Consider the following 24,420-nt stretch of genomic DNA (forward strand, 5'->3'; position numbering starts at 1 on the left):
CCAAAGGTAGGGAGAGTCACGCAGCCAAGCCAGGCCGGAGGAAGTGAAGTTGGGGATGGAGAGGATGGTGGAGGGATCAGGGAAAAGCGGTGGTGTGGGAGGGAGTCGAGGGAAAGTCAACCGAGAGTTTTACTCTTGTCAAAGGGAAGTAAGACACAAGAAGAGTGGAGAGAAGAGGCAGATATTGGGGGTGGGCGCTGCAGGGTCTTACAAATAGTGCAGCCAGGAGGGCTCTAAGACTGGGGCTTCTCTGTGAGGCTCTAGCCCACCCCCACCCCACCCCAAGCCAAAATGTCTCCACAACAAAGCTGTCTTGATGTGTTTTTTCCTGGATTGGGGGAAGCATGTTCAGGGCGAACCCTCGCTGTGAAGGGGCTGTTCTAAGCCCCAGACAGAGAGCTGATAGTGCCCTGGATTCCAGTTACCCAGTGACAGCGAAGGTGGTGTTGGCAGGAGGCTTGGACAACCCCACTCCATCCTCCAGCCTAGCTTGAGGCCTGGCCCTCCTGGGCTCCTTGACCTCAAAGGGCATCTGAGAGCCTGTGTGCTGCGGGTTCTCCATACTTTGTTTTGGTGTCTGCCCTCCCGGCCCAAGAATTTGCCCAGATAGGACTTTGGGCTCCACTCCCATCTAAAGGATCTGAGATCCGAGGATCTCCTAGGCCCCCACTTGCCTGCCTCTTTCCACAACCAGTACAGCTGTCTGTCGTCTGTCTTGCTAAATGGGGTCATCTGTGTCCCTCCCACATCTGCTACCTGGCTCTTGCCAGACCCCCTCCTCCTCACTTGTTGTCTGCTTCTCTCCCTCCCCAGTACTGTGTGCTTTCTTCTTTGCCTATTACCTTCTATCCATCTTCAACGTTGTCGCGCTCTCTGTTTTTCTCCCTTTCATTCCCACAGGCTCCCTTCCTCTTATATCCTGTCTGTCTAGGTCTTCCTATGTGTGTCTCTTGCTCAGTCTCTATCCCTTTATCTTGACCATTCTCTGACTCTTGGTCTCTAATCACTGTCTTTTGATCTCTGGGTCTCTCAGACTGGTGAGTGGTGGTAATGGAGATGATGATGGCAGAGCTAGGGAAGGACACAGTGGGACATAACAATCGTGAGGACTTTGTTATCTGCAAAAGGCGGGGAGAACATTGTCTATCTGTCTGCCTCCCCCACCCCCCTCCACCATCTGGGTCTCTCAGGCTGTGCCTCTTTGACTCTGTCTCTCTGCCTTTATTAAGTGTTTTTCTCTCTCTTTCTTTCCCTCTCTCTGTCCCTGAGACTCTTTCTGTCTCCAGTCTTACTCAGTGTCTGTTTTCCTTTCATGACTCTCTCTCTCTCTCTCTCTCTTTCTCTCTCTCTCTGACTCTGGGCCTCCTTCAATCTCATTTTCTCTCACACACTGTCTCTCTCTCTCTCTGAGGCACCCAGGCCTTCCCTGCCATGCTGCCTGTCAGTGTCTGGCAGTGGAGCCTGCGGGGGCTGCTGGTATGCCTGCTGTGCAGCTCCTGCTTGGGGTCTCCGTCCCCTTCCACGGGTCCCGAGAAGATGGCCGGAAGCCAGGGGCTGCGGTTCCGGCTGGCTGGCTTCCCCAGGAAGCCCTACGAGGGCCGTGTGGAGATACAGCGAGCTGGTGAATGGGGCACCATCTGTGATGATGACTTCACGCTGCAGGCTGCCCATGTCCTCTGCCGGGAGCTGGGCTTCACAGAGGCCACAGGCTGGACTCACAGTGCCAAATATGGCCCTGGAACAGGTGAGCATAGCATAGGTATTACCTAAGTGCAGGGAGAGGGAACATCAGGATGGCACAGCCACAGGGACAAAGGACACCAAGAACAGTGTGAAGTAAACCTATGGATGACAAACCAACGAACATAGTTACTTCCCAGAGCTGTGTGACCTTAGGCTAGTCAGTGCTTTCTCCGAGTCTCAGATGCCCCATGTGCAAAATGACTAGATGATTTCTAAGTTCCTTTCTGCTGCAAAAGTATGATTCTACAAAGCCATACACAAGGACAGTTCAGATACAGATGAGTCCTGTACAATTAAAATATAGTTGGTCTCAAAAATTTTTAAATGATAATAAAAATAAATAAATTTAGTTTCTTGGGAGGCTGAGAGTGGGTAAATGATGTCTGGATGTCCCAAAGGCAGAAGGGACCACAGCTGAGAAAATCAGGTTATGGGCCAGAACTAAAACTAACAAGTTGGACCTAACTAACGACAATTGTAAAGCCTAGGACAAGTATGAGAGTGGGCTGAAGGAGCTTAAGATCAGTTCTCACGGAGGCCTAGGGGAGCTGACATGGTAAACCCACAGTGGCATTGATGGACAGAAGTGGGTGCCACCTGCTGCTGATACCCCAATTCCCACTGCTTAGACCATCTCTGGAATATTGTGTCAGTTGTAGATGTATTTTAAGAGGTACACTAGAAAGTGGAAATACTTTCAGAGGTGTGCTACCCAGCTGTGAAAGATTCAGAAGCTAGGTTTCAAGGAGGAATAGCTGAAGAAACCAAGGGTTTGGTATGGAAAGAAAAAGCCTTAGATGGTAATTACATGATGGTTTTCTTCAAATGTGGGAAGAACAGTCATGTGGCTGAGGGATTTTTCTGGGTGGTATCAAATGACTGAATCAGACCTGGTAGGGGAAAATCATTAAAAGTCACAAGGACTTACTGATGGTTACATAGCTGACAGGGCAGGAGGTAGATGTCCCAACAGGTAAGTCCTGTCAGGATATGAATGAGGGGTCCCTGCACATTGGCTGGGACAGATGACCTTTGAGGTTCGATCCAATTCTGAGAGGAAGTAAGTGGTGTTGAATATGGTGCAGACAGAAGAACAAGGGGCTACATCTCAGCACAGACAGAATGGGCACATGGGAGAATGTAAGGGTGAGGTGAAAGGATCTTAGATTTCCACGTTTCCAAGATTGCCAGACCGGTCAAACTCCTAAACCCCCATGGCTGCGTGGTCTTAGGCAAGTTACTTAGCTTCTCTGAACCCATTTCTTCATATAAAACAGTCTTTTGACAGCTCTGTTCTAAGAATGATCATGTATGTACACACCATGGCTGAGCGCCTGGCACACAATAGGTACTTCATTAATCGTAGCTATCAATGAGTGGGTAAGGACTGATCAGAACTTCAGTGTTGATTCTTGGTTTTTTTTATTCATACTATCAAATTCTTGAGTATCCTCAGATCACCACCAACCTTCCACCAATCTTATGCCCCCTTTCCTATTCCCCTCCCAGGGTCCCCTGTCCCTTCTCCACTGCTTACTTACCAGAAAAATGGGATCATCGTGGCCAGGTGTGAGGCTATTATGCTCACTCTCCCCAGTATCCCCATCATTGCCTCATCCTACCTCCCCAACCTTCTCTGTCCCCTCATCTCCCCTTCCACAGGCCGCATCTGGCTGGACAACCTGAGCTGCAGTGGGACTGAGCGGAGTGTGACTGAATGTGCCTCCCGGGGCTGGGGAAACAGTGACTGTACCCACGATGAGGACGCTGGGGTCATCTGCAAGGATCAGCGCCTCCCTGGCTTCTCGGACTCCAATGTCATCGAGGTTGGCAGTTCAGAGACACACACACACACACACACACACACACACACACACACGCCTGACAGGGCTGTGGAGTGGTTATATGTGGTTAGAGGAGATATTAGAAGGTAGGGGATCCCATATTACCCCATGTGATAGTTTGGATTCAAGAGATGCTTGGAAGGGGCGGGGGGAGGCAAATAGTAGAGCTTTAAAATCCTGTATTAGCATTCAAGTTACTAACCCTGGCATGAGCCTCTCCAACTTCGTCCCTGGTCACTTGGGGGTGGGGGAGTGGAGGGGAAGATCCTGTGCTCTCTCTCCCCTGCATGTTCCTGCCCCCTGGAACTTCTCCCTTCTTCTTTCTCCTCCTCCTTTAGAGCCGCTTCTTCTGTAAAGTGCTTCCTCCTGCTCCAGGCAGAGTCCGGTACCCCTTCCTCAGATCCCTCAGCACCCCTAATCATTTCTCAGAGCACAGGATATCCCTCCCTGTGGGGTTCCGGGAGAGTCTGCATACCCCAGACTGAGAGCAGGCACAGCGTCTTTCTCAGCCCTGTCTCAGACCCTCCCGCCACTGGGTTTGCAGCAAGCACACTCGATCAGAGTTCCTCAGAGGTGGCAGGACACGCACGGGAAAGGTGCTACTGGGATTCTTTCTCCTGCTTGTGGTCCCATCCCAGGTAGAGCATCACCTGCAGGTGGAGGAGGTGCGACTTCGACCAGCTGTTGGGTGGGGCAGGCGACCCCTGCCCGTTACTGAGGGACTGGTTGAAGTCAGACTTCCTGACGGCTGGTCGCAAGTGTGTGACAAAGGCTGGGGCGCCCACAACAGCCACGTGGTCTGCGGGACGCTGGGCTTCCCTAGCGAAAAGAGGGTCAACGCGGCCTTCTACAGGTGAGGGGCTGTGGGCCCCGGATGGAGCGGGCCGGGTTAGGGGGCGCTCGTTGAGGAACGGTGTGGAGAGACCTTTGAGCGGGTCGGGGCGCTGGGGAACCCGGGGGCCTTGAACAGTGGGAAAATACGGAGGCCGTTGCGAAGCTGGAGAGCGGGGAGATCTTGTGGGACCATGATCGGGTCGCCGGGCAGACTCCGGCCTCGGGCGCGCAGGGTCTCGCGAGGCCACGCCCAGGGCTCGCGGGGCCGCGAGTTCCGAGGCCGGTGAGGGCGCGGCCGGCCTCTCGGAGGCTGCGCCTGCGTGTGTCCACCGTGGGGCTGGGCGCCCGCGGTCTGAGGGGCCGTGCCGGGCCGGCGGGTCCCCGCCACAGGGCAGATCCCGGAGGGCGCCGGGGGACACCGGGCCGCCCGCGAGGCGAGTCTGTGAGCGCGCGAGCCCGTCGGACTCCTGGGACGTTTGCCGGAAGAGCCTGTGTCCGCGGCGCCCGACCTCTCCCGCCGCCCTCCAGCCCTGTGTCCGCGCCGGCTCCCGGGGCAGCGAATCACCCTGGTGAACCGTTCTGTGCCGACAGCGTCTCCCTTCCCTGGAGCATCTCATTTGGTCATTTTGAAAAACAGCCTTTGGGAACCATGCACGTATTCGGAAATCTTCACACTGTCCCTCTATAATCTTCTATTTTGTAGGGCAAAAGTGCTTCAGCTCTTTTTTAGATCAGCAAAAGCCTCTTTTGCTGAAAGGCCTCTTGTCATCTAGATCACTTTCCGCTGGGTACAAGTCGTGGGCCGATCGGAGCGGGGTGCAGTAGAAACGCTCAACCTTGGTTAAAGCAGGCCTCGAGTTTGCGCTGCCTTTCTGTTGAGGCAGCATCTCACTACTCATATTGATTTGTAATCACCTAAAACCAATTCAGGACTTCCTTTATCCTTAACACTGATAGAGCAGCCTTTTCAATCCTAAATAGATGTTGAGTTTACCCTATTAAATTTGTTTTGAAACATCATTTAAAAGCCATTAAAAAGCCATAATGATCCCATGAGATTATCTTGAGTCTTGACAGGATTTTCCATCTGTCATCCCTCCAGCCTCCTCTGGTGGATGGACATGATAGCTCTGCCTTCTGGCTTCATCAGAATGACTGTAAAAATCGTTGTTGAAATGTTTAAAACCAAAGCCTAACTCTTCATGAAGACTTTCCTCTAGACTTACATCAAGTCTCTAATCATCAGTTGTGAGATATGTTTTTCAACCAATTGAGAAGAAACAGAACACTGCAATGATGTAACCAGCGTTTCACTGTTTTATCTGTAATGAAATCATGGGAGATTTTGTTAGTCTTTGCTAAAACCCAGATACACTGTGTTCACAGCCGTTTTCCAGCCTTCCAATTTAGTAATCCTGTCAAAAAAAGAAATCATAGTGGTTTGAGCTTACTTTTATTGAAATCCTATTAGGTATCTAAAGATCACCATATGTTTTTCCTAAATTTTGTATTTAATAACTTATTCTAGAATATCACTTATCTGCAGATTGAGGAATCCTTTTTCTTTTCTTCTTTTTTTTTTTTTGAAAGTCAGTACATCATCCAGTCTCCAGTCTTTCCCACACTTGCTCAAATTTTCCTTGCCTTGGCTGTGAGACACATCTGAAAGTTCTTTCAGCCCTAAGGAATGTACTTTGTCTGGTCTGGAGACTCACCATTCTTAAACAGCTGGGTGCTGTGCTCTTTTTGTCCATCCATCTTGGGGCTGCATTTCTTTATCTGTGCTTGTTCTTTACCTCTCCTAATCCAGACACCAGGTTCTGAAAGATTAGTAGGATTTTTTTTTTTTTTTTAAAGATGACCGGTAAGGGGATCTTAACCCTTGGCTTGGTGTTGTCAGCACCACACTCACCCAGTGAGCTAACCAGCCATCCCTATATGGGATCCGAACCCGCGGCCTTGGGTTATCAGCACCGCACTCTCCTGAGTGAGCCACGGGCCGGCCCAGATTAGTAGAATTTAAACAGCAGTCATTCTAAGTGAAGAGGATGACATGAACAATGGTGTAGATATTTATTCATCCAGTATTTATTTATTGAGACCCTACCTTGTGCCAGGTACTGTTGTAGACACTAGGGGTTCAAGAGTGAACAAACAGACAAAAATCCCTGATCTCATGGACCAGGGGAGAATCAGAAAATAAGTAAAATTATAAAATGTAAGAATAGTAAAGAGTGCAATGGAAGAAAATAAAGCAGGGAAGGGGTTGAGAAGTAGGGGTAGGATTTCAGTTTTGAATAGAGTAGTCAAGGAAGGCCTCTTTGAGAAGGCATCATTTGGGAAAAGGTTTAAAGGAGGTGAGGGCACAAGCTATGGAAACATCTAGATAAGCATTCCCAGCAAGAGGGATCATAAACAAAAAATGATTCAGGGGAGTGTGTGCTTGCATTTGTGTGTGCTGTGAGGGAGGGGAGAAAGCATCTTGTCATTCTTCAGGAGGCCATTGGGGCTGGAGCTGAGTGAATAAAAGAGAAAATGGTAAGAGAGATGATATAGGATCTGACAAGGAAAGAATGGGGAGCCAGATCTCATAGGGCCATCTGGCAGATTTTGGCTTTTGGCTACTCTATCAGGTAAGAAATCATTGCAGGGTTTTGAGCACAGGTGTGACATCTGACTTCCGTTTTCTTCTATTCTTCCATCTAAGAATAGACTATAAGGGATGCAGCAGAACCAAAAAGGTAGGATGACTTGTTAGCAGGCTATTGTCTCCTGAAAGCCATGTAAACAAAGTGTAAGGTAATGGTGACCAGTAAAAGTGGAGAAAAATGATCAAATTCTGTATATAGCTGAAGGTAGAGCCAACAGGATTTGACAAAGCGTCGTGTAAGAAAAGGAGTTAAGGATCATTCCAAGGTTTTCATTTTTTACCTCAGCTAAGGACTGAATTGGGCTCATCTCATAAGGAAGACTGGGGGTGGAGGTTAGGAACTTAGTTTTGGACCTACGAGGTAGAAAGAACACCAAGAGAGTGTGTTGGCCTGGAGCCAAGTAAAGTGATTCAAGCAGGAGAGAGTGGTCAACTGAGTCAGTGGTGCCAATAGATCTAAAAACATGAGCACTGAGAAATGAACCCTGGATTTAGCAATATGGAAGTCATTGTTGCTCCCAACAGAGATGATAATGAGCTGGATATATTTAGAAGACAGTAAGTAAATAAGACTAAAAGGTTTATACTGAGAAATAGTGGAAGAAAGATCTGAATGAGTAAAGAGAAGCCAGGAAATGGAATATTTCCAATGCCAAATTGGAGGATTTAACGTTTGTCTTGTAGAAAAATTAAAAATAAAGGTATTTGTGTGGGCAGTGATAAAATGAAGCCAGTGTTTTTAAAAGTTTGCCTGATAGTAGGAAATGGAGAGAGGAGATTTCAGATGTAGTAAAACTAGTTAGGAGTTTGTTGTAAAAATGAAGCTTATGAGGAGAGTGACAACAAAGATGGAAGGGAATGAATAGATGTAGGATGACTGATAGAATATAGAAAATGAGAGAAGAGATGCCTAAAATTATTCTGAAGCTGCCTGAGAGAAGAATGGTACCATCTGGTATTTCTGGGCTTCAAGATAATATGAACTAGCTTTCGAGGTGGGTCATCCTTGGGAAGTCTGAGACCCAGGAATTGTCCCTAGGTATGCACAGCCTGAAGTAAGTTTCAGAGATCAGGAATATTTGCTGTACATATTAGAATCTCATAGAGTCTGGGATATGAAGGCTGGGGAAGAGATATACTAAAAGCACAGAGATCATTCTTAGTGGGGAAAGAGATTACAGGAGTCCTGGGAAATTCTGTGATAGACCTTGTTTCACAGATCAAGTCAGATAGAGGGAGCAATCACATAGATAATACAATTATGAAAGGTAAGAAAGATAGTTATAAACAACTCTACCCTCCTTAGACATAAAAGTGGATCTGCTAACTTTTAGAGAAAGTAAGATTTAGGGAATGAGAAAATCAGAACCTGATGAATTTATCATTTTTAAACTTGTTTTGGTAGTTCCACCCTAGAACATGTGAAAGTTGTATAATTTTAGAAGAGGAAAAGAATGTACAGATGTCCTTTACAGGTAATGAAATTGAGGCTCTAAGAGCTTCAGTGCTGTCTAAGAAGTCACTGTTGTAGTTCATTTTAGTTTGACAGATATTTATTGTACTCCTACTATTTGCCAAGCAGTGTACAAGGTGTGAGATTACAAAGATGAATAAATGATGAGAGAGGTAATTAGACACCACATCATAGAAGACCTTATAGCCCATGTTAAGGATTCAGGTCTTTATGATAAAAGTAATGGGAAGCCATTGAGGAGGGCTGTGAGATGACATGATCACCTTTGTAGCTCCAAAAGATCATTTTGACTGCATTTCTGAGAATGGTTTGAAGTGGATCCAGACTGAGTGGATTGGGAGATATTTAGGAAGTAAAATTGACAGGACTTGGTTACTGATTGATTTTGGGAGCCAAGGAAGGGAGAAGTCAAGATTGACTACTAGGTTTCTGGAGTGGGTTTTGCTGAGAGGATTATGTTTACTTTTTGGACCTATGTTACATTTTAGATAACTTTAAGGTATCTGCATAAAAAAATCAGAAGGCAATGGAATATACAAGGTTGTGTGTGAATGGCGCCATGTATAGAGAGGACCATATATGGCATGAGAAGAGAAGAATGCCTAAGACAGAGCTCCAGAAATTTATATGAATAGAGAGAGGAGGAGCCTACAGAGAAGACCAAGAAAGTGTAACCAATTAGGAGTAAAACCAGGCTATTGTGGTGTTATGGCAGCCTACGAAGGAGCAAGAGGACAGCACAGACAGATGCTGCAGAGAGGTCAAAAAGATGAAGACCAAAAACGTCTACTGGATTTAACAATAAAGAAGTTTGCAGAGTGATGGGTAGGGAAAACGAGAGGGAGGGGATTAAGGAATGAGTGAGAAGAGAGGATACAGAGATGGTGAGTATGGACAACTCTTGAAAAAATTTTCTGCTAAGAGGAGAGATGTGGGGTGGAGGGTGTGTGTGTTTGTGTGTATAGGAGAGATTTGAAGGATCCAGTTGAGAAGGGGAAGTTGGTGCAAGAGAGAGGGTTGTAATATTTGAGAGAATGGCCTTGGAGAAGAGACAGCTGGAAGGAGTAAGAGGATGTGCAGATGTAGTATTTATGTCTGATGGTTTTTGTGTTTGATGGTTAAAGGAAGGAACAAATGATAGGGGGAAACAAGCACGTCTGTGAATGAAGTAATGTAAGTCAAGACAAATATCAGTGCTGGCCCTAAATAAGGACAAGGTCCTTAATATAACTTATATTATACCTTATACTATATATAATTATAGTATTAATATATGTATATACAGTTTACAGATAATACTTAGAGAAGAAGTACTTCTGGATTTCCAGATAATACTAAATTTTTCTGAGTACTGCTCCAGAGAACAAGATGATCTTTTTGAGTTGATTGGTTAAAGAAATTGCCTAGTGTGTTTCATTTTAAACATTTTAGACATGTTTGATAAAAAGACATTTGGAGACAAAAATTTGTACCGTATTCATAAGATGAAAGATTCTAAATTCTTAGTAATGTCTCAGGAAAGGGACATGAGGAATTCCTAGTGCTAGAATACTGGATATACTGGATGTTTTGACAAATAGACCAACTAAGTACCCCCTCAGGAAGAAGCTGGGATGGGAATAACAAACAGCTTCTCACCTGTTCAAAATATATATATACTAAAATCCTAGTGAATCGTTACACAGTATAGAATATTGAAATATGACTCCTCAGGAGAAACAGCAGAGCAGAAACATGTTCAAAGAAAGGACAACTAAGATGGTAACAGGGCATTCCATACATTTATGGGAAAGAAAGACAAGACCTGCATTCATATATACATAGTTGAATAGGATAAAGAGGGGCTGAAGTTAAAGGGAGAATGAGAGGACAAACAGACCTAGTTTCTATTTCTGTTAAGATATTAGACTTAAGGAAGCCTCTTAAAGAATGACATAAGTCAGCTATTTAGGCCAATTAAAAAGAAATAAGATTTATTTCCCTGGAAATAAGTTTGGGAGATGAGCTCAGTTTATGAATGACCAAAGCATGTGGAATTGGACTTGAGCAGGAAGAATGTTGTCATCCTAAGCAACCCAGCGTCATGCTCCCCAGTTAAACCAAGTTAACATCCTTGGATATCTAGCCTTGGTCCTTGGTCCTGGTTCAGTGGCCTCAGGCCTGGACAATGCCAGAAGCCTTTCTTGCAGGGAGCATCCAAGAAAAAAAAAGGATATAATCAGCCTCCCTAGGCTAGTTCTTCTAGCCCGGTCAGTCTGGCATTCCTAACAATCTTAACACCCTTCCCATGGAGGGAATATCTGGACCCAGGAGTCCTTATTCCCCATCTGCCTTAGTCTCATTTCTGAGGGTCCTGATATAGGGACACTATCTATCCTGAGTCCATGGCCTTCACTGCTGCTCACGCACCTGGTCATGTGCTTATGAAGCCAAACAGTTCTAAAGGATAAGGCCTCGGGAGTATCTGATGTCATAACATACTGCCATCAGGAACCACTGGAAAAGAAATCTTGCCCTTAGTCCCAGCTGCACCAGCCTTTTCCACTTGGTTCTACACTGATCCTGACTACTGTTGTCTTATCCTCACAGAAAGTTGAGGAAGCGAGCGGCCAAAGCCTCAGCCCGACACCCCAAGCCCCTTGGAAGGTAATGGGGCAAGAGCCCCGGGACCTCCTGCTCGCCCTTGTGGCCTCAGGAGGTGGATGGATGGATGATGGCAGCCTATCCATGTCCATCCAGAACCCAAGCGAATAGATTAGGGATGTGACTGGAAAATGCTGTTCCCCCGGGGGATGGGAGGGGAGACAGGCATGGGGATGGGCAAGTTTTGATTTCAGTAAACACAGTAGGAAATAATGAAAAAATGGTTGAGGAGAAACCTCCCACTTTTATGCTTCCCCCAAATAGCTTGGACTCCAGGCTCAGCCCCCTGCATTCCTCCTCCCTGGCCCTCCACTCCTCACGTCTCTTGGTTCACCCACATTCGCATTCCCTCTCCTGCCTTTACCTTTCCTCTTATCTCCTCCCCTGCTTAGATTGACATAACTAGATTTCCCATCACTGTTGCTGAATCCAGAGGGCAGCATGAGTGTGAAATACAGTTCAGTGGTGTTCAGCAGTCGGTGTATGTGGAAAATCTGGTCGTCCTTCATTTTGCCCCTTTCCACACTCTGCATGAAGCATCCTTCCCTGAAATAGAAAATTAACCCGCTACCTTTCCTGGGCCACATACCTAACCACTACCTCCACCAACTCCTTTTTCCTTTTTGCAGACCAATAACCAAGCTTAAAGTCAAACCCCAAGTGGGCAGGGGGCCAATCAAGAGGTAAATAAAGTGCAGATTGGGTGGAGAGGAGAGGGAGCAGAGTTATGAAGCTGGGAGAATTGGGCTGTGGTCAGGGAGGAGTACAAGAGAGGCCTGAATCTAAGGAGCTGACCAAGAGGTGGAGGAAGAGCAGCTATTACAGATCACCTTCCAGATCACTTACCCAGATGTTAAGTAAGGCTGGCCCTTAAGTTGGTCTCCAGGGAATTTTTGTCAGAGGATTTTTTATTTTTACCCTTGTTCCACATACATATTTATCTTCCCCCAGTGAGTTCTAGTAGATAATCTGGCACTTTCTCCTTCAGACACTATACTTGCCTCTCCCCCAGGAGGTTAAGTTTGCCTAAGGAATCAGTGTTCCCATCCTATTTTTATTTGATTAATTTTTTAAAATAAGTGCTACCCGCTTACCCAAGACAGAATGAGACCCAGGGTCCTCTTTGGGACTCTTACCAGGGATGTAGTCAGATTGACAGTCCTTGCTTCTCTGGCTCAGTTTACACAATTAGTTTCATAATTTTCCTCCTGGTCTTTTCACACTCCAGGGAATATAAGGCTTCCAAACCCAGTGATTAAAGCTAACTTGTCTTCAAAAGGCAGTTTGCACATTAAAAGTCTCCCTAATAACTTCTTCAGCAATGACTGAGGTACAGAGAATTCATCCTTTCTATTGTCCCCTTCTCTCTTCAGCAAGTTCCAGGATCACCCAGGGGTCCCCTGTTATCCCTAATTTCCCAGCTTCTCCTTCTAGTGGTTTCAAAGGAGCTCAGAATTTGGAGGTGTTCTTGTCGTGCCCTTCTAATTTAGGGTCATCTTTTCCCAACATGGCCATACTCTGGCCTTCCTTGACCCCCACATTGAAGTATGCACTGCTATTTTTATTTTCTTAGTTGTAGGGAACAGGGAGGAGGGAGTTTAAAAGATAGGTGTCTTTTTCCTGTGATGGCCTCTTTGACTTTTATTTCCAGCCAAATGCGACTTTGGGAGAGTACCTGATCTCTTTGATCTTCAGGATCCATTTATCCTGAGTTTCCAAAGGTATTCTGTAAATCTCCAGGCTTCCTTTGTCCATTTTGTTTATAAACTTCTCCTCCTCCCCATGTCTTCCTAGCCAATGGCTTCAAGTCATCATATTCCTTCTTTATTCTGGCATTAAGAGATAAGGCACATTACTGCAATAATTCACAACAAAATCAGCCTCACAGGCCCATTCCACCAATGCCAGGCCTCATCTCTTTCCCTTCCCCTCTTCTGGGAAGAGTGTACTTCTCTCCACATGCTTCACTGCAATCTCTCATTGCATTGATACCCATAACCAAGTCCCCTCATTCTCTGAACCATCTCTCTGCAGTGTTTCCAGGCTTTAACATCTCTAGTTTAGTCCCATTTTCCTGCTCAGATGGCTGTGGGACATTGTTATGTTTAAATTGCAGAAGCACGGACTATCTCATTAAGACATATAGCTTCAGCTCAGGTCCTGGAATGTCTTTGTCATTTTGTTTTTCACATCTGCCTTCCTTCTCTAGTCAAGTGGTCCTTCCAACTTTCGTCTGTCCTCCATTTATACATCTTCATTGTTGCATATGCCAGTGCCAGTCCTTCCTATGCCCACCATCTCATCTGTTTTTCTTGTAACTGCCCATCATACTCTGTCATACAGATTCTCTGGCCTGGAAGCCCCTCTGGCCTCTGAGAAGCCATTTAGATCCAAGACATCCTTAATCCTCTGCATTGTGACTCCTTCAGTTATTTCAGTCTCAGCATAATAGAAGGATCTGCTCACCCTGGCTATCCAGGCTTCCTGTCTGTGTCAGTCACTCCCTCCTGACCATCTCTTCCATCTGGGTATCCTGGCTTCCCATTCTATTCACACTGCAGCTTTAGCCTCAGCCTCCCTTAGAGCTAGCAGCCTGAAACCACCTGGAACCAAGTTGCTGTCATTCAAGTCAAGACTAGCCATTCTTCCCTTATGGTTCTTTTGCTACAGAAGGTCCCCAAGGACCCTCCTGTCTAGATAGTCAAGGATTTTTCAGCCTAGAAACTCAGTACTCCCTTTATCTCTCCCAAGAGAAACATAGAAGGGGGAAGGAGAGGAGATAAAGTGGTCATGAATGGCTGCGGGAATGGTGGAGGCGTGGAGTGGGAGGAGGGTTGTGGAGCAAAGAGGCAGGAGCATTGTTTTATCCTACTGCACCTCACTCCTGTCCCCCCAGGCTGCTGGCCCAGAGGCAGCAACACTCCTTTGGTCTGCATGGGGTGGCGTGCGTGGGCACGGAGGCCCACCTCTCCCTCTGTTCCCTGGAGTTCTATCGTGCCAATGACACCGCCAGGTGCCCTGGGGGGGGCCCTGCGGTGGTGAGCTGTGTGCCAGGCCCTCTCTACACGGCGTCCAGTGGCCAGAAGAAGCAACAGCAATCGAAGCCTCAGGGGGAGGTGTGTGAGACAGTGACTATAACCTTTCCCACCCCAGGTAGAGAACCCCCTAGCCTGGCCACCCCAACTAGGCACAGCCCTGACCTCTGAGGACAGAAAGGAACCTTCCAGGGGGTGGGCCAGAGACCTGATTCCACCCACTCCCTCCCACCATAATCTCATTCATCTCCCAGGTCTACTTAGCCCTTTCCATGCTGTTTCCATTCACTGCTGCTGGTCTCTCTCTTCCTTAGGCCCGTGTGCGTCTTAAGGGTGGGGCCCACCTTGGAGAGGGCCGGGTGGAAGTCCTGAAGGCTGGCACGTGGGGCACAGTCTGTGACCGCAAGTGGGACCTGCAGGCTGCCAGTGTGGTGTGTCGGGAGCTGGGCTTCGGGAGTGCTCGAGAGGCTCTGAGTGGTGCCCGCATGGGGCAGGGTGAGGGGGCATGGAAGTGGGAGGGAGAGGGAAGGAGGAGGTACATACTGCTGGGGGATACATTCTTTGGATGGTTAGGAGTCCCCTGGGCAGACAATGAAGGTCTAATTACAACATTCTGATCTTTGGCTTCTGTCCCTAGGCATGGGAGCCATCCACTTGAGTGAAGTCCGATGCTCTGGACAGGAGCCCTCCCTCTGGAAGTGCTCCCACAAGAACATCACAGCTGAGGACTGCTCCCATAGCCAGGATGCTGGGGTCCGATGCAACCTACCCTACACTGGGGTGGAGACCAAGGTCAGTCATAGTTTCCACCTTGGTTCAGGTCTCTATCTCTCATCCTAGCCAGGCCTGGCCTCTAATCTGCAGTCTGGTGACCCCCAGCCTACTGCCACAGGCCCCTGCCATCCTGCAGCTTCCATCTGACCCCACCACTTGCTAGCTTTTTCTGTGCCTCTGAATCACTCATTGTTCAGACTCCCACCGCCCACCCCAAAAGCTTCCCCTGGCGCTTCCCTTCTGTCACTACAGATCCGACTCAGTGGGGGCCGCAGCCGACATGAGGGGCGAGTTGAGGTGCAAATAGGTGGACCTGGGCCCCTTCGCTGGGGCCTCATCTGTGGGGATGACTGGGGGACACTCGAGGCTATGGTGGCCTGTAGGCAACTCGGTCTGGGATATGCTAACCACGGCCTGCAGGTGAGTGTGAGGGAGGTGAGGGGAGCCAAAGCCCTTGTTTCCGTAGCCTGTGTTTTGGGTCAAGGACTGTGGAAATGAGTCCGTTGGGCCAGGAGGCTGGATCCTGGAGCCTCACAAAAACACTAACATATGTCCCCAGGAGACCTGGTACTGGGACTCAGGGAATATAACAGAGGTGGTGATGAGTGGAGTGCACTGCACAGGGACTGAGCTGTCCTTGGACCAATGTGCCCATCACAGCACCCACATCACCTGCAAGAGGACAGGGACCCGCTTCACTGCTGGAGTCATCTGTTCTGAGAGTGAGTGAAGAGTAGGGTGATGCGAGCCAGGGAAGGGAAGCTCTGGGCCACCCCTTCGTAGGGAAAGAGGGGGCTGTAATCTGGAGGGGTACTCCTTCCCTAGAAAAAACCAGTCTCACACACTCTGGGGAGGGATGGAAGCACCCCCGTCTGTCCGTGCCCCTCAGGAGTGACTTCTGACACTCTCCTTCCTTTCTCACATAGCCGCATCTGATCTGCTGCTGCACTCAGCATTGGTGCAGGAGACCGCCTACATCGAGGACCGGCCCCTGCACATGTTGTACTGTGCCGCGGAAGAGAACTGCCTGGCCAGCTCAGCCCGCTCAGCCAACTGGCCTTATGGTCACCGGCGCCTGCTCCGATTCTCCTCCCAGATCCACAACCTGGGACGAGCAGACTTCAGACCCAAGGCTGGGCGCCACTCCTGGGTGTGGCATGAATGCCATGGGTGAGAGGGTAGGGGGTCAAGTAGAAGGGCAAAGCCACAGGGCATGGGGCAAGCCTGCTGGGGCAGGGAAGGAAACAGGAGTTCCCTTGTCCCCACAGGCATTACCACAGTATGGACATCTTCACTCACTACGATATCCTGACCCCCAACGGCACCAAGGTGGCTGAGGGCCACAAAGCTAGTTTCTGTCTAGAAGACACTGAGTGTCAGGAGGGTGAGTTGGGGCCTAGAGTAGACTTCAGCGTCTCCACCGCACAGCCTTTCCTTACACTGACACATGCCAATCCCTTCAGATGTCTCCAAGAGGTATGAGTGTGCCAACTTTGGAGAGCAAGGCATCACTGTGGGTTGCTGGGATCTCTATAGGCATGACATCGACTGCCAGTGGATTGACATCACAGATGTGAAGCCAGGAAACTATATTCTCCAGGTACCAGGAGTCTGGGGCTTCCAGATGGCAAGTGGGAAGAGTACTAAAAAGACACCTTTGGTTGAGGATTGAAGCTGGGTTAAATGGCCTTTTCTCTCACTCAGGTGGTCATCAACCCAAATTTTGAAGTAGCAGAGAGTGACTTCACCAACAACGCAATGAGATGTAACTGCAAATATGATGGACATCGCATCTGGGTGCACAACTGTCACATTGGTATTTAATGAAGAGCAACCCAGGAAAATCGGGGGATGGGAGGGAAAGGCTTACATTCTTTTTTTTTTTTTTTTAAGATGACCGGTAAGGGGATCTTAACCCTTGATTTGGTGTTGTCAGCACCACACTCTCCCAAGTGAGCTAACCAGCCATCCCTATATAGGGATCCGAACCCATGGCCTTGGTGTTATCAGCACCATACTCTCCCAAGTGAGCCACAAGCTGGCCCCTACATTCTCTTTTCTCTAAGTTGTTTCTGTGTCTTTCCATCCACCTCTGGATCTCTCAGTCTCTTCACTTCTACTCACCCTTCCCCACAATGGGTTCATCTCCTGCCTCTGTGCAAGGTGTCTCCCAAACTGCCTGTCTACCCTGCAGGTGATGCCTTCAGTGAAGAGGCCAACAGGAGGTTCGAGCGCTATCCTGGCCAGACCAGCAACCAGATCGTCTAAAGTGCCAACCTCCTCTGCAAACCACCACTGGCCCCTAATGGCAGGGGTCTGAGGCTGCCATTACCTCAGGAGCTTACCGAGGAACCCCTGATGTCAATAGACCTACCACACTCATCCAACTGTGCACTATGAATGTGGAACTGTCAAGCAGAAGTAATCATCCTCCTTCCCAAGCCAGCTATCAGTATGTGTGGCCAAGCATGGGGAATCTTTGCTCCCAGGCCCAGCACCGAGCAGAGCACACCACAAAGAACAGCACCTAACTGCCCAGAATAACAGGTGGCAGCGGCTCATTTTCTTGAATAGGGAGGTCAGGATGGTCAGCTCCAGTGTCTCTCCTAAGTTGAGGGGGATACAGCTTTACCTCTAGCCTTTTTGTGGGGGAAATGATCCAGCCCCCCCCCCATTTTTGACTATAACATGTTGCTAGGTATAATTTTATTTTATATAAAAAATGTTGTTGTGATTCTTCAGAGCCCAGGGATTGGTGCTGGTGGTTGGAGGGACCTGCCCCCAACTGGTTCATTAAATCCTCTGCCCAGGTACCCTCAGAGCCTAGGCTAGGAAGGCAAGGAGGAAATCAGAGCAGGAGCCTCATACTCTTGCTGATCCATTCATTCTGTGACCTCAGGGGTCACATATAAGGTCAGTGTTTCGGGTCCCCGCCGGATCTGCACTGCCAGCTGGGATTGGGTTCGAACAGCTTCATAAACATCTTCAGCATTTTGTACCAGCTGTTCCCCAATGGCCAAGATCACATCACCAGGCCGTAGACCAGCCCTGTGGAAAATGATGTACAGGGAGAGGAAGGAGTAGACAGCCCAATTCAAGGACACATCCCCACCTCACCCATCCCCACCTCCCAGTGCAGTCTCTCCCTCACCGATGTGCCGGGGAGCCCAGGATGACTTTATGGATTAGTACACCATGCTGAACGTCAGGAAAGCTTGGTTCTCGAAGCTGTAGTTCAGCAAGGATGCTGAAAGGACACAGAACACCCTCTTAGCCACACCCAAGCACTCTTCCCATCTTGACCCTCAAGCCACTGACAAATGTTTGGACAGGACAGGTACAAGGCACTACAGATACAAAGGCAGTTCACTTTCTGCTTTCTAGCCATTAAGTAGGTTACATATAAAAAATATCTAATTCCAAATGACACACAGTGTTAAATCAATAACACTAATGTCTTTCTAGAATCCTAAGAGAAGCTTTAAGGAAGGAGTAGAACTTAAGCTAAGCCTAGAAGAGTGGGTCTGATATTAACTATATACAACGAGCACCATAAATAAAAACATGAGAGTAGGAAATCAGGTTGGCTGGCACAGAGTATTCATGTAAGAAGTAATAGAAGCCATGTCTGGAAGGTTAATTTAGAGACAGATGGAAAAATGGCCCTTAAATGTCCTTTAATGGATTGAATGCTTTAAATCAAAGCAGTAACAGGATGAAATCAATCTGGTGACAGGTGTGCAAAATGGAGTGGGGTTAGAAAGTCAAGATGATGAGAGGGGACAGCTCTTGTGATAGCTCCAAGTGCAAGGCAGCTCATCTTAGATAAAGACAAATGAGAACAAAGCTCAATAGAGGTGCCAGCTATCCACCTCTGATTACGCTGGTGTCACTACTTACATGTCACTATCCCTAAAGTTTATACCTGGGAGTCAGAGTCAGCATCATCACCCCAATGTAGCGGCGCTGGGACCCACTGATTCCAAACCAGGAACCTGTGATAGAAGAACAAATGAGCCCCCCCCCCTCCAGCTACACCCTTCCCTCTCCTCCCAATAGATCCCCCTCCAACAAGTTCCAATGAATGCCCCTCCCCTATGACCCACCCACCACTTTAATGGAGCCCCTTCCCCCTTAAGCCTGGCTCACTCTTCTTTTCCCCACGATGCAGAAACTCTCGAAGACGATCAGAAGGGATGGCAAAGGAGATTCCAGCTGTGACCTTCATGGTATTCACTCCAATCACCTCCCCATCCTGCAGGGACACAGCCCCCTGTTCCCTAACCCAAACAGATAGTAGGGGCTGGGGGCACTTGAACAAGAGTAGTAGGCAGTGTTGGGAAAATCTAGTTGGATACTGGGAGACAGCCCAGAGACTGCTCAGAAACTTGACCAAACAGCCTTGAATTAGGGAAAACCCTCCCATCCCACACTGACCTGGGGCAGGGATTCTTGGAACGAAGGATGTCCCACTCACCAGGTTAACCAGGGGACCTCCAGAATTTCCAAACTGCAGCACAAGGAAAAAACAAGGAAGAGATCTGGAGATTCTAAGTGTGGGGCATAACCAGCATGTAGGCACTTTCTCCAAATTCTCTCCTTTCCAGCCCATGAATGAGAGGTCACATTTTTGCAGCTCAACCTCTGTTTACAGGTTCATCAACCATATATCAGTTGATGTCTGACGTACCACACAGCCTCCCTCCCACAACCTAGTTTGTCATTTTTCTCATATCAGGACGCACATCAATAGCTGCATCAGTTTGAATGTATTCCACATTGGTTTGGGGGAGTCCCAGGTCTCTGGCTGGACGCTGGGCAGAGCTGACAATGCCAGATGTGATCGTGTTCTGCAGTGCAAAGGGACTTCCCATGGCAACAACAAACTCCCCTTGACGGACATCGGCTGAGCGTCCCAGGGGCAGTGTGGGGAGAGGCTCCTAAGGAAGAATGGGTACAAGAGACCTGTCACCTGGAGATGAGAGCAAATAAACAGCTCCGACCACACCTGTCCTACCCCGACTAACCTTGGTCTGAATCCTCAGCGTGGCGATGTCTGCCACGGGATCCACAGCTGTGACCACGGCTTCATATGTGTCGCCGCTAGGTAGCCTCACACGGACTCGGCGCCGATCAGCCACCACATGGGCGTTGGTAACAATAAGCCCGTCGGCAGCCACCACGAATCCTGAGCCGTTTGATATAGGTACTTCGCGGCCCGAGAAAGGGTGCCTTGGATGAGGGGGAAACACAGAAACGAGGAGGCTCTGAGCCCTCCTGCTCGCCCGCCCTCCGGCCTGTGGTTTCGGTGCCTTCCGGCCTACCCCCACCATTACCGGTCCAGGATCTCGATATAGACCACAGCAGGTGCAGTCTTCTCCACCACGTCAGCGATGAAGTTGTACTGGCTCCGGGGAGAGGTGGGCGGCGGGCCAGGGACCGCGGCGAGAACAGCCGGGGGACCCCGACCCCCGCCCCACAACAGCAACAGCACTGCTCCCCCAGCGCCCAGTGCCACTGCCAGCCACACGCGCGGACGGGCTCCAGGGGTCCCCGAGGCTTCCCGGGTCCGGGGATCTGGGGTCCCAGCAGACAGTCGTGCCCGGGGATCCGGGGTTCCAGACGTCAGACGTGCCTGAGGTTCAGGGACCCCCACAGACAACCGGGCCCGAAGACTGGGGGTCCCATAAGTCACACGGGCCGGGGGGTCAGGAGTTGCTGACGTCACCAGGGCCCGGAGGTCAGGGGTCAACAGGGGTCCCTTTCCCCAGCGAATCCCCCCCAAAGCCCGCCATCCCCAGAGGCTCCAGCCCGCACCCCGCCCCGCCCTCAGCGCAGCCATCAGCTCCGCCTCGGCTGCCTCCTTGCCCGGCCTACTCAGAGGCGGCGCCCTGGATGCGAGCAGACGGACAGCAGGACGCGGGGCACGTCGGTACCTGAAGTCCTCCAGAAGTGCCAGCCGGGACCCAGGCTTGCGGGAGGCCGACTCCGCCCCGCCCCGCGAATGCCGGGAATTGTGGTCCCCGCGGGGCGCGAGTTCTGAGGCGGCCTAAGGGGCCGCAGGGCATGCTGGGACCGCTAACCCTTCCGGGGCGCCCAGGACTTCGGGTCTGGCACCCTGGGCGGATGCCCAAAAACTCCGCCTTCCCAGGAGCCCCTGCGGCCGGGCGCGAAGATGGCGGCCGCGAAGACAGTGGTGGCGGTAGGGCACCCGTGAAACAGCAGAGATGGAACCTCCCCCGGCGCCGGGGCCGGAGCGGCTCTTTGACTCGCACCGGTAAGAGCCCCGGCGGGAAGAGGCTGGCTCCCGAGTCCTCTCGGCCTTCTGCGCTCGATCACCTCGCCTCTCGCCCCCAGGCTCCCCACTGACGGCTTCCTACTCCTCGCGCTGCTGCTCTACGCGCCTGTCGGGTTCTGTCTCCTCGTCCTGCGCCTGTTCCTTGGGATCCACGTCTTCCTGGTCAGCTGCGCCCTGCCAGACAGCGCCCTTCGCAGGTTCCGACTCGGGCTCTCGGGGAGTGTCAGGGCTGGGCCCGGCCCGAGGCCGCAGAGTCATCACGATCTGTGTCCCCAGGTTCGTGGTGCGGACCATGTGTGCGGTGCTGGGGCTCGTGGCCCGGCAGGATGACTCCGGACTTCGGGATCAACGCGTCAGGGTCCTCGTTTCCAACCACGTGACACCTTTCGACCACAACATAGTCAACCTGCTTACCACCTGTAGCACCGTGAGTGGAGGCGAAGCCGAAAGCGCCACGGGGCGGTTCCTTGGGGGCCAACTCAAGGCTCCCCGCTTCCCACTTCGATTTACCTTGAGGAATACCGAGCCTTACCCCTAACCCCACTCCTCTACGCCATATGTCGGTTTTTCTCATTTCCCTCCATTCTTTTCTTCTTGTTTTCTCTTCTTCCCGTTTCCAGCCTCTACTCAATAGTGCCCCCAGCTTTGTGTGCTGGTCTCGCGGCTTCATGGAAGTGGATGGGCGGGGGGAGTTGGTGGAGTCACTCAAGAGATTCTGTGCTTCCACGAGGCTTCTCCCCACCCCTCTACTGCTGTTCCCCGAAGAGGAGACCACCAATGGCCGGGAGGGGCTCTTGCGCTTCAGGTGGGTGAGCACAGGTGTCAGGCTCCAACTGGGTGGTGGTCAAGCTTGTGGGCCTTTGGGTTTTCACAGCCTTTTTCAGCCCCATTCTCCTCTATCCTAGTTCGTTTTCTTTCTGTCCACTTTTAATTCTTTTCCTGAATCTCCTTATTCCCTGTTCATCTCCTTGCACAGTTTGATAATTCCCTGTTTGAAGTCAGGTGTGAGCTGCTAAGTGGGTTGGCTGGATTCCCATCCTACTCTCTCCTTCCTCTTCTAGTTCCTGGCCATTTTCTATCCAGGATGTGGTACAACCTCTTACCCTGCAAGTTCAGAGACCCCTGGTCTCTGTGGTGAGTGTGTGTTGGATAGGGAATTCTAGGGCTTGGAGGGGAAGTTTCCCACCCCTGGCCCTGGCTTAGGCCTCATTCATGCCCTCCCCTCAGACGGTGTCAGATGCCTCCTGGGTCTCAGAACTGCTGTGGTCACTTTTCGTCCCTTTCACGATGTATCAAGTAAGGTATTAACTGTCCTCACTTTTTGGTGGCTGGGGAGAGGCTCTCCTCAAGGTCAAGGAAGTAGTGGCCTCTGCCCTGTCCATTTGTAGATCTTTTAAAATCAAGGTTCCACCACAGAGGCAACAAATAGTATTTACTATCTCCCCACCCTCCCCATCACTGTTCCATAAAAAGTGGTACCAAAGTGGAGAAGGGGTGACAGCCTGTACCCCAGTTGCCCCCAATATGGCCCTGGATTGTTTCTTGCAGGTGGCTTCATCCTGTTCATCGCCAGCTGGGGGAGGGGAGTGAGGAGTTTGCACTTCGTGTACAACAGGTGGTAGGGTACACAGGCAGGGTGGAGGTGGGTCCCTCCTTACAGTGAGGGCAAGGAAAGCTTGACTGAGATCTTGACACTTCCAACCTTCTAATTCTCTCTAGCTGATGGCCAAGGAATTGGGACAGACAGGGACACGGCTTACTCCAGCAGACAAAGCAGAGCACATGAAGCGACAAAGACATCCCAGATTGCATCCCCAGTCAGGTATGTGGTCTCTATACACAAAGCTTTCTGTTTTTTCCTAGCCTACTATGATTTCTCTCCTATTCATATGCTAGTCAGCTTCTCCTTCCTCCTAGTTCTCCACTTAACATATTTCTGGTTTTGTTTTTGTTTTGCAGCCCAGTCTTCATTCCCTCCCTCCCCTGGACCTTCTCCTGATGCGCAGCTGGCAACTCTGGCTCAGAGAGTCAAGGAGGTTTTGCCCCATGTGCCATTGGGCATCATCCAGAGAGATCTGGGTATGGGAAAGGGTGGCCTTACACAGGAAGACAGGCACAGGGAGGAATAGTGGATTGTGAAGGAAAAAGTGAGCAGGGAATGGACTCCCCTCTCCTTTCTTCCCTTCTCCCCAGCCAGGACTGGCTGTGTAGACTTGACCATCACTAATCTACTTGAGGGGGCTGTAGCTTTCATGCCTGAAGACATCACCAAGGGAACTCAGTCCCTACCCACAGCCTCTGCCCCCAAGGTGAGACCCAGGAAATGGTCAGGTCCAAGACTTGGGGTGGGGTGGTGCAGTCTATATACTCCCTATCTTTGGTCTCTCTTTTTTGATTCTGAGACCCTAGCACAGTGCCTCTCTTGCAAAGTAGGCATTCAATGCGTGTTTAATGATGATGACTTCGCAAGCCCTCTGACATTGTGATCACCTCAGTTCCCCAGTTCTGGCCCGGTGACTCCTCAGCCCACAGCCGTAACATTTGCCAAGTCTTCCTGGGCCCGGCAGGAGAGCCTGCAGGAGCGCAAGCAGGCACTGTATGAATATGCAAGAAGGTGAGGGGGCTAGAGGACAGTGAGTAGGAAGGGGCAGGTTGGAGAAGAGAACTAATATGGCAAAGTCCACACAATGTCTCTCCCTATGTTCACAGAAGATTCACAGAGAGATGGGCCCAGGAGGCTGACTAAGCTCAAAGGAACAGATGGCACTCAGAGCCGCAGGACGGAGACTGGGGGCAGCCCTCATCCAACTCACAACAGCTGGATGGGTGGGTGGTAAAAAGGGAGGGATGGGACTCCCCCAAGATTGCATTAAATTCAGGTTTTTCACTCAAGGTCTCTGTTTCCTCTCTGAGTCTCAAGAGTCTCATGAGCAGGTTCTTTTTCCCTTGGTTTGGGGGAACAAGGTGAGGGTCTCTTTGTAGGTTTGTGGGTGGTGGCCAGAATGGAACTGTCTGAAATCATCTTATCATGCCAAAAGATGAGTGATATTAAGGAAGTGCAAATGAACTGAAGACCCAGCAGCAACTGGATCCCATCTTGGGTGTTCAGCCCAAGTTTGTGAAGA

At 49.8% G+C, this 24,420-nt stretch overlaps 3 protein-coding genes across 6 annotated transcripts; 2 read left to right on the forward strand and 1 right to left on the reverse strand.

Moving 5' to 3' along the window:
• Positions 1-1,415: 1,415 nt before the first annotated feature.
• On the forward strand, positions 1,416-17,720 carry LOXL3 (lysyl oxidase-like 3). 2 transcript variants are annotated; one of them, XM_008576929.1, is made up of 13 exons: positions 1,416-1,744; positions 3,406-3,569; positions 4,226-4,440; positions 14,085-14,304; positions 14,538-14,718; positions 14,861-15,015; positions 15,250-15,417; positions 15,557-15,719; positions 15,924-16,167; positions 16,266-16,381; positions 16,461-16,597; positions 16,702-16,813; positions 17,192-17,720. In XM_008576929.1, the coding sequence occupies exons 1-13, from the start codon at positions 1,432-1,434 to the stop codon at positions 17,263-17,265; spliced, it is 2,262 nt and encodes a 753-aa protein (XP_008575151.1). In that variant the 5' UTR covers positions 1,416-1,431; the 3' UTR covers positions 17,266-17,720. The 2 variants fall into 2 exon arrangements, with proteins under 2 accessions (XP_008575151.1, XP_008575152.1); XM_008576930.1 differs by lacking the exons at positions 1,416-1,744; positions 3,406-3,569; positions 14,085-14,304.
• Positions 17,689-21,449, reverse strand: HTRA2 (HtrA serine peptidase 2). The gene is made up of 8 exons (XM_008576928.1): positions 20,334-21,449; positions 20,025-20,229; positions 19,743-19,937; positions 19,475-19,507; positions 19,147-19,252; positions 18,923-18,992; positions 18,149-18,244; positions 17,689-18,045 (listed from the first exon to the last, which is right to left on the reverse strand). Exons 1-8 carry the CDS (start codon positions 20,837-20,839, stop codon positions 17,880-17,882), a joined length of 1,377 nt encoding a protein of 458 aa, XP_008575150.1. The 5' UTR covers positions 20,840-21,449; the 3' UTR covers positions 17,689-17,879.
• Positions 21,000-24,187, forward strand: AUP1 (ancient ubiquitous protein 1). Of its 3 annotated transcripts, XM_008576926.1 has the most exons (12): positions 21,000-21,274; positions 21,355-21,492; positions 21,572-21,722; positions 21,916-22,100; positions 22,357-22,429; positions 22,523-22,596; positions 22,844-22,910; positions 23,015-23,117; positions 23,255-23,374; positions 23,489-23,604; positions 23,791-23,909; positions 24,005-24,187. In XM_008576926.1, exons 1-12 carry the CDS (start codon positions 21,225-21,227, stop codon positions 24,039-24,041), a joined length of 1,233 nt encoding a protein of 410 aa, XP_008575148.1. In that variant the 5' UTR covers positions 21,000-21,224; the 3' UTR covers positions 24,042-24,187. The 3 variants fall into 3 exon arrangements, with proteins under 3 accessions (XP_008575148.1, XP_008575147.1, XP_008575149.1); XM_008576925.1 differs by having other exon boundaries at positions 21,064-21,274; positions 21,355-21,722; XM_008576927.1 differs by lacking the exon at positions 24,005-24,187 and having other exon boundaries at positions 21,183-21,274; positions 23,729-23,883.
• The last annotated feature ends 233 nt before the right edge of the window (positions 24,188-24,420 follow it).

The sequence above is a fragment of the Galeopterus variegatus genome, unplaced genomic scaffold (genome assembly GCF_000696425.1).
Source record: "Galeopterus variegatus unplaced genomic scaffold, G_variegatus-3.0.2 Scaffold1428, whole genome shotgun sequence".
Classification (NCBI taxonomy): Eukaryota; Metazoa; Chordata; class Mammalia; order Dermoptera; family Cynocephalidae; genus Galeopterus; species Galeopterus variegatus.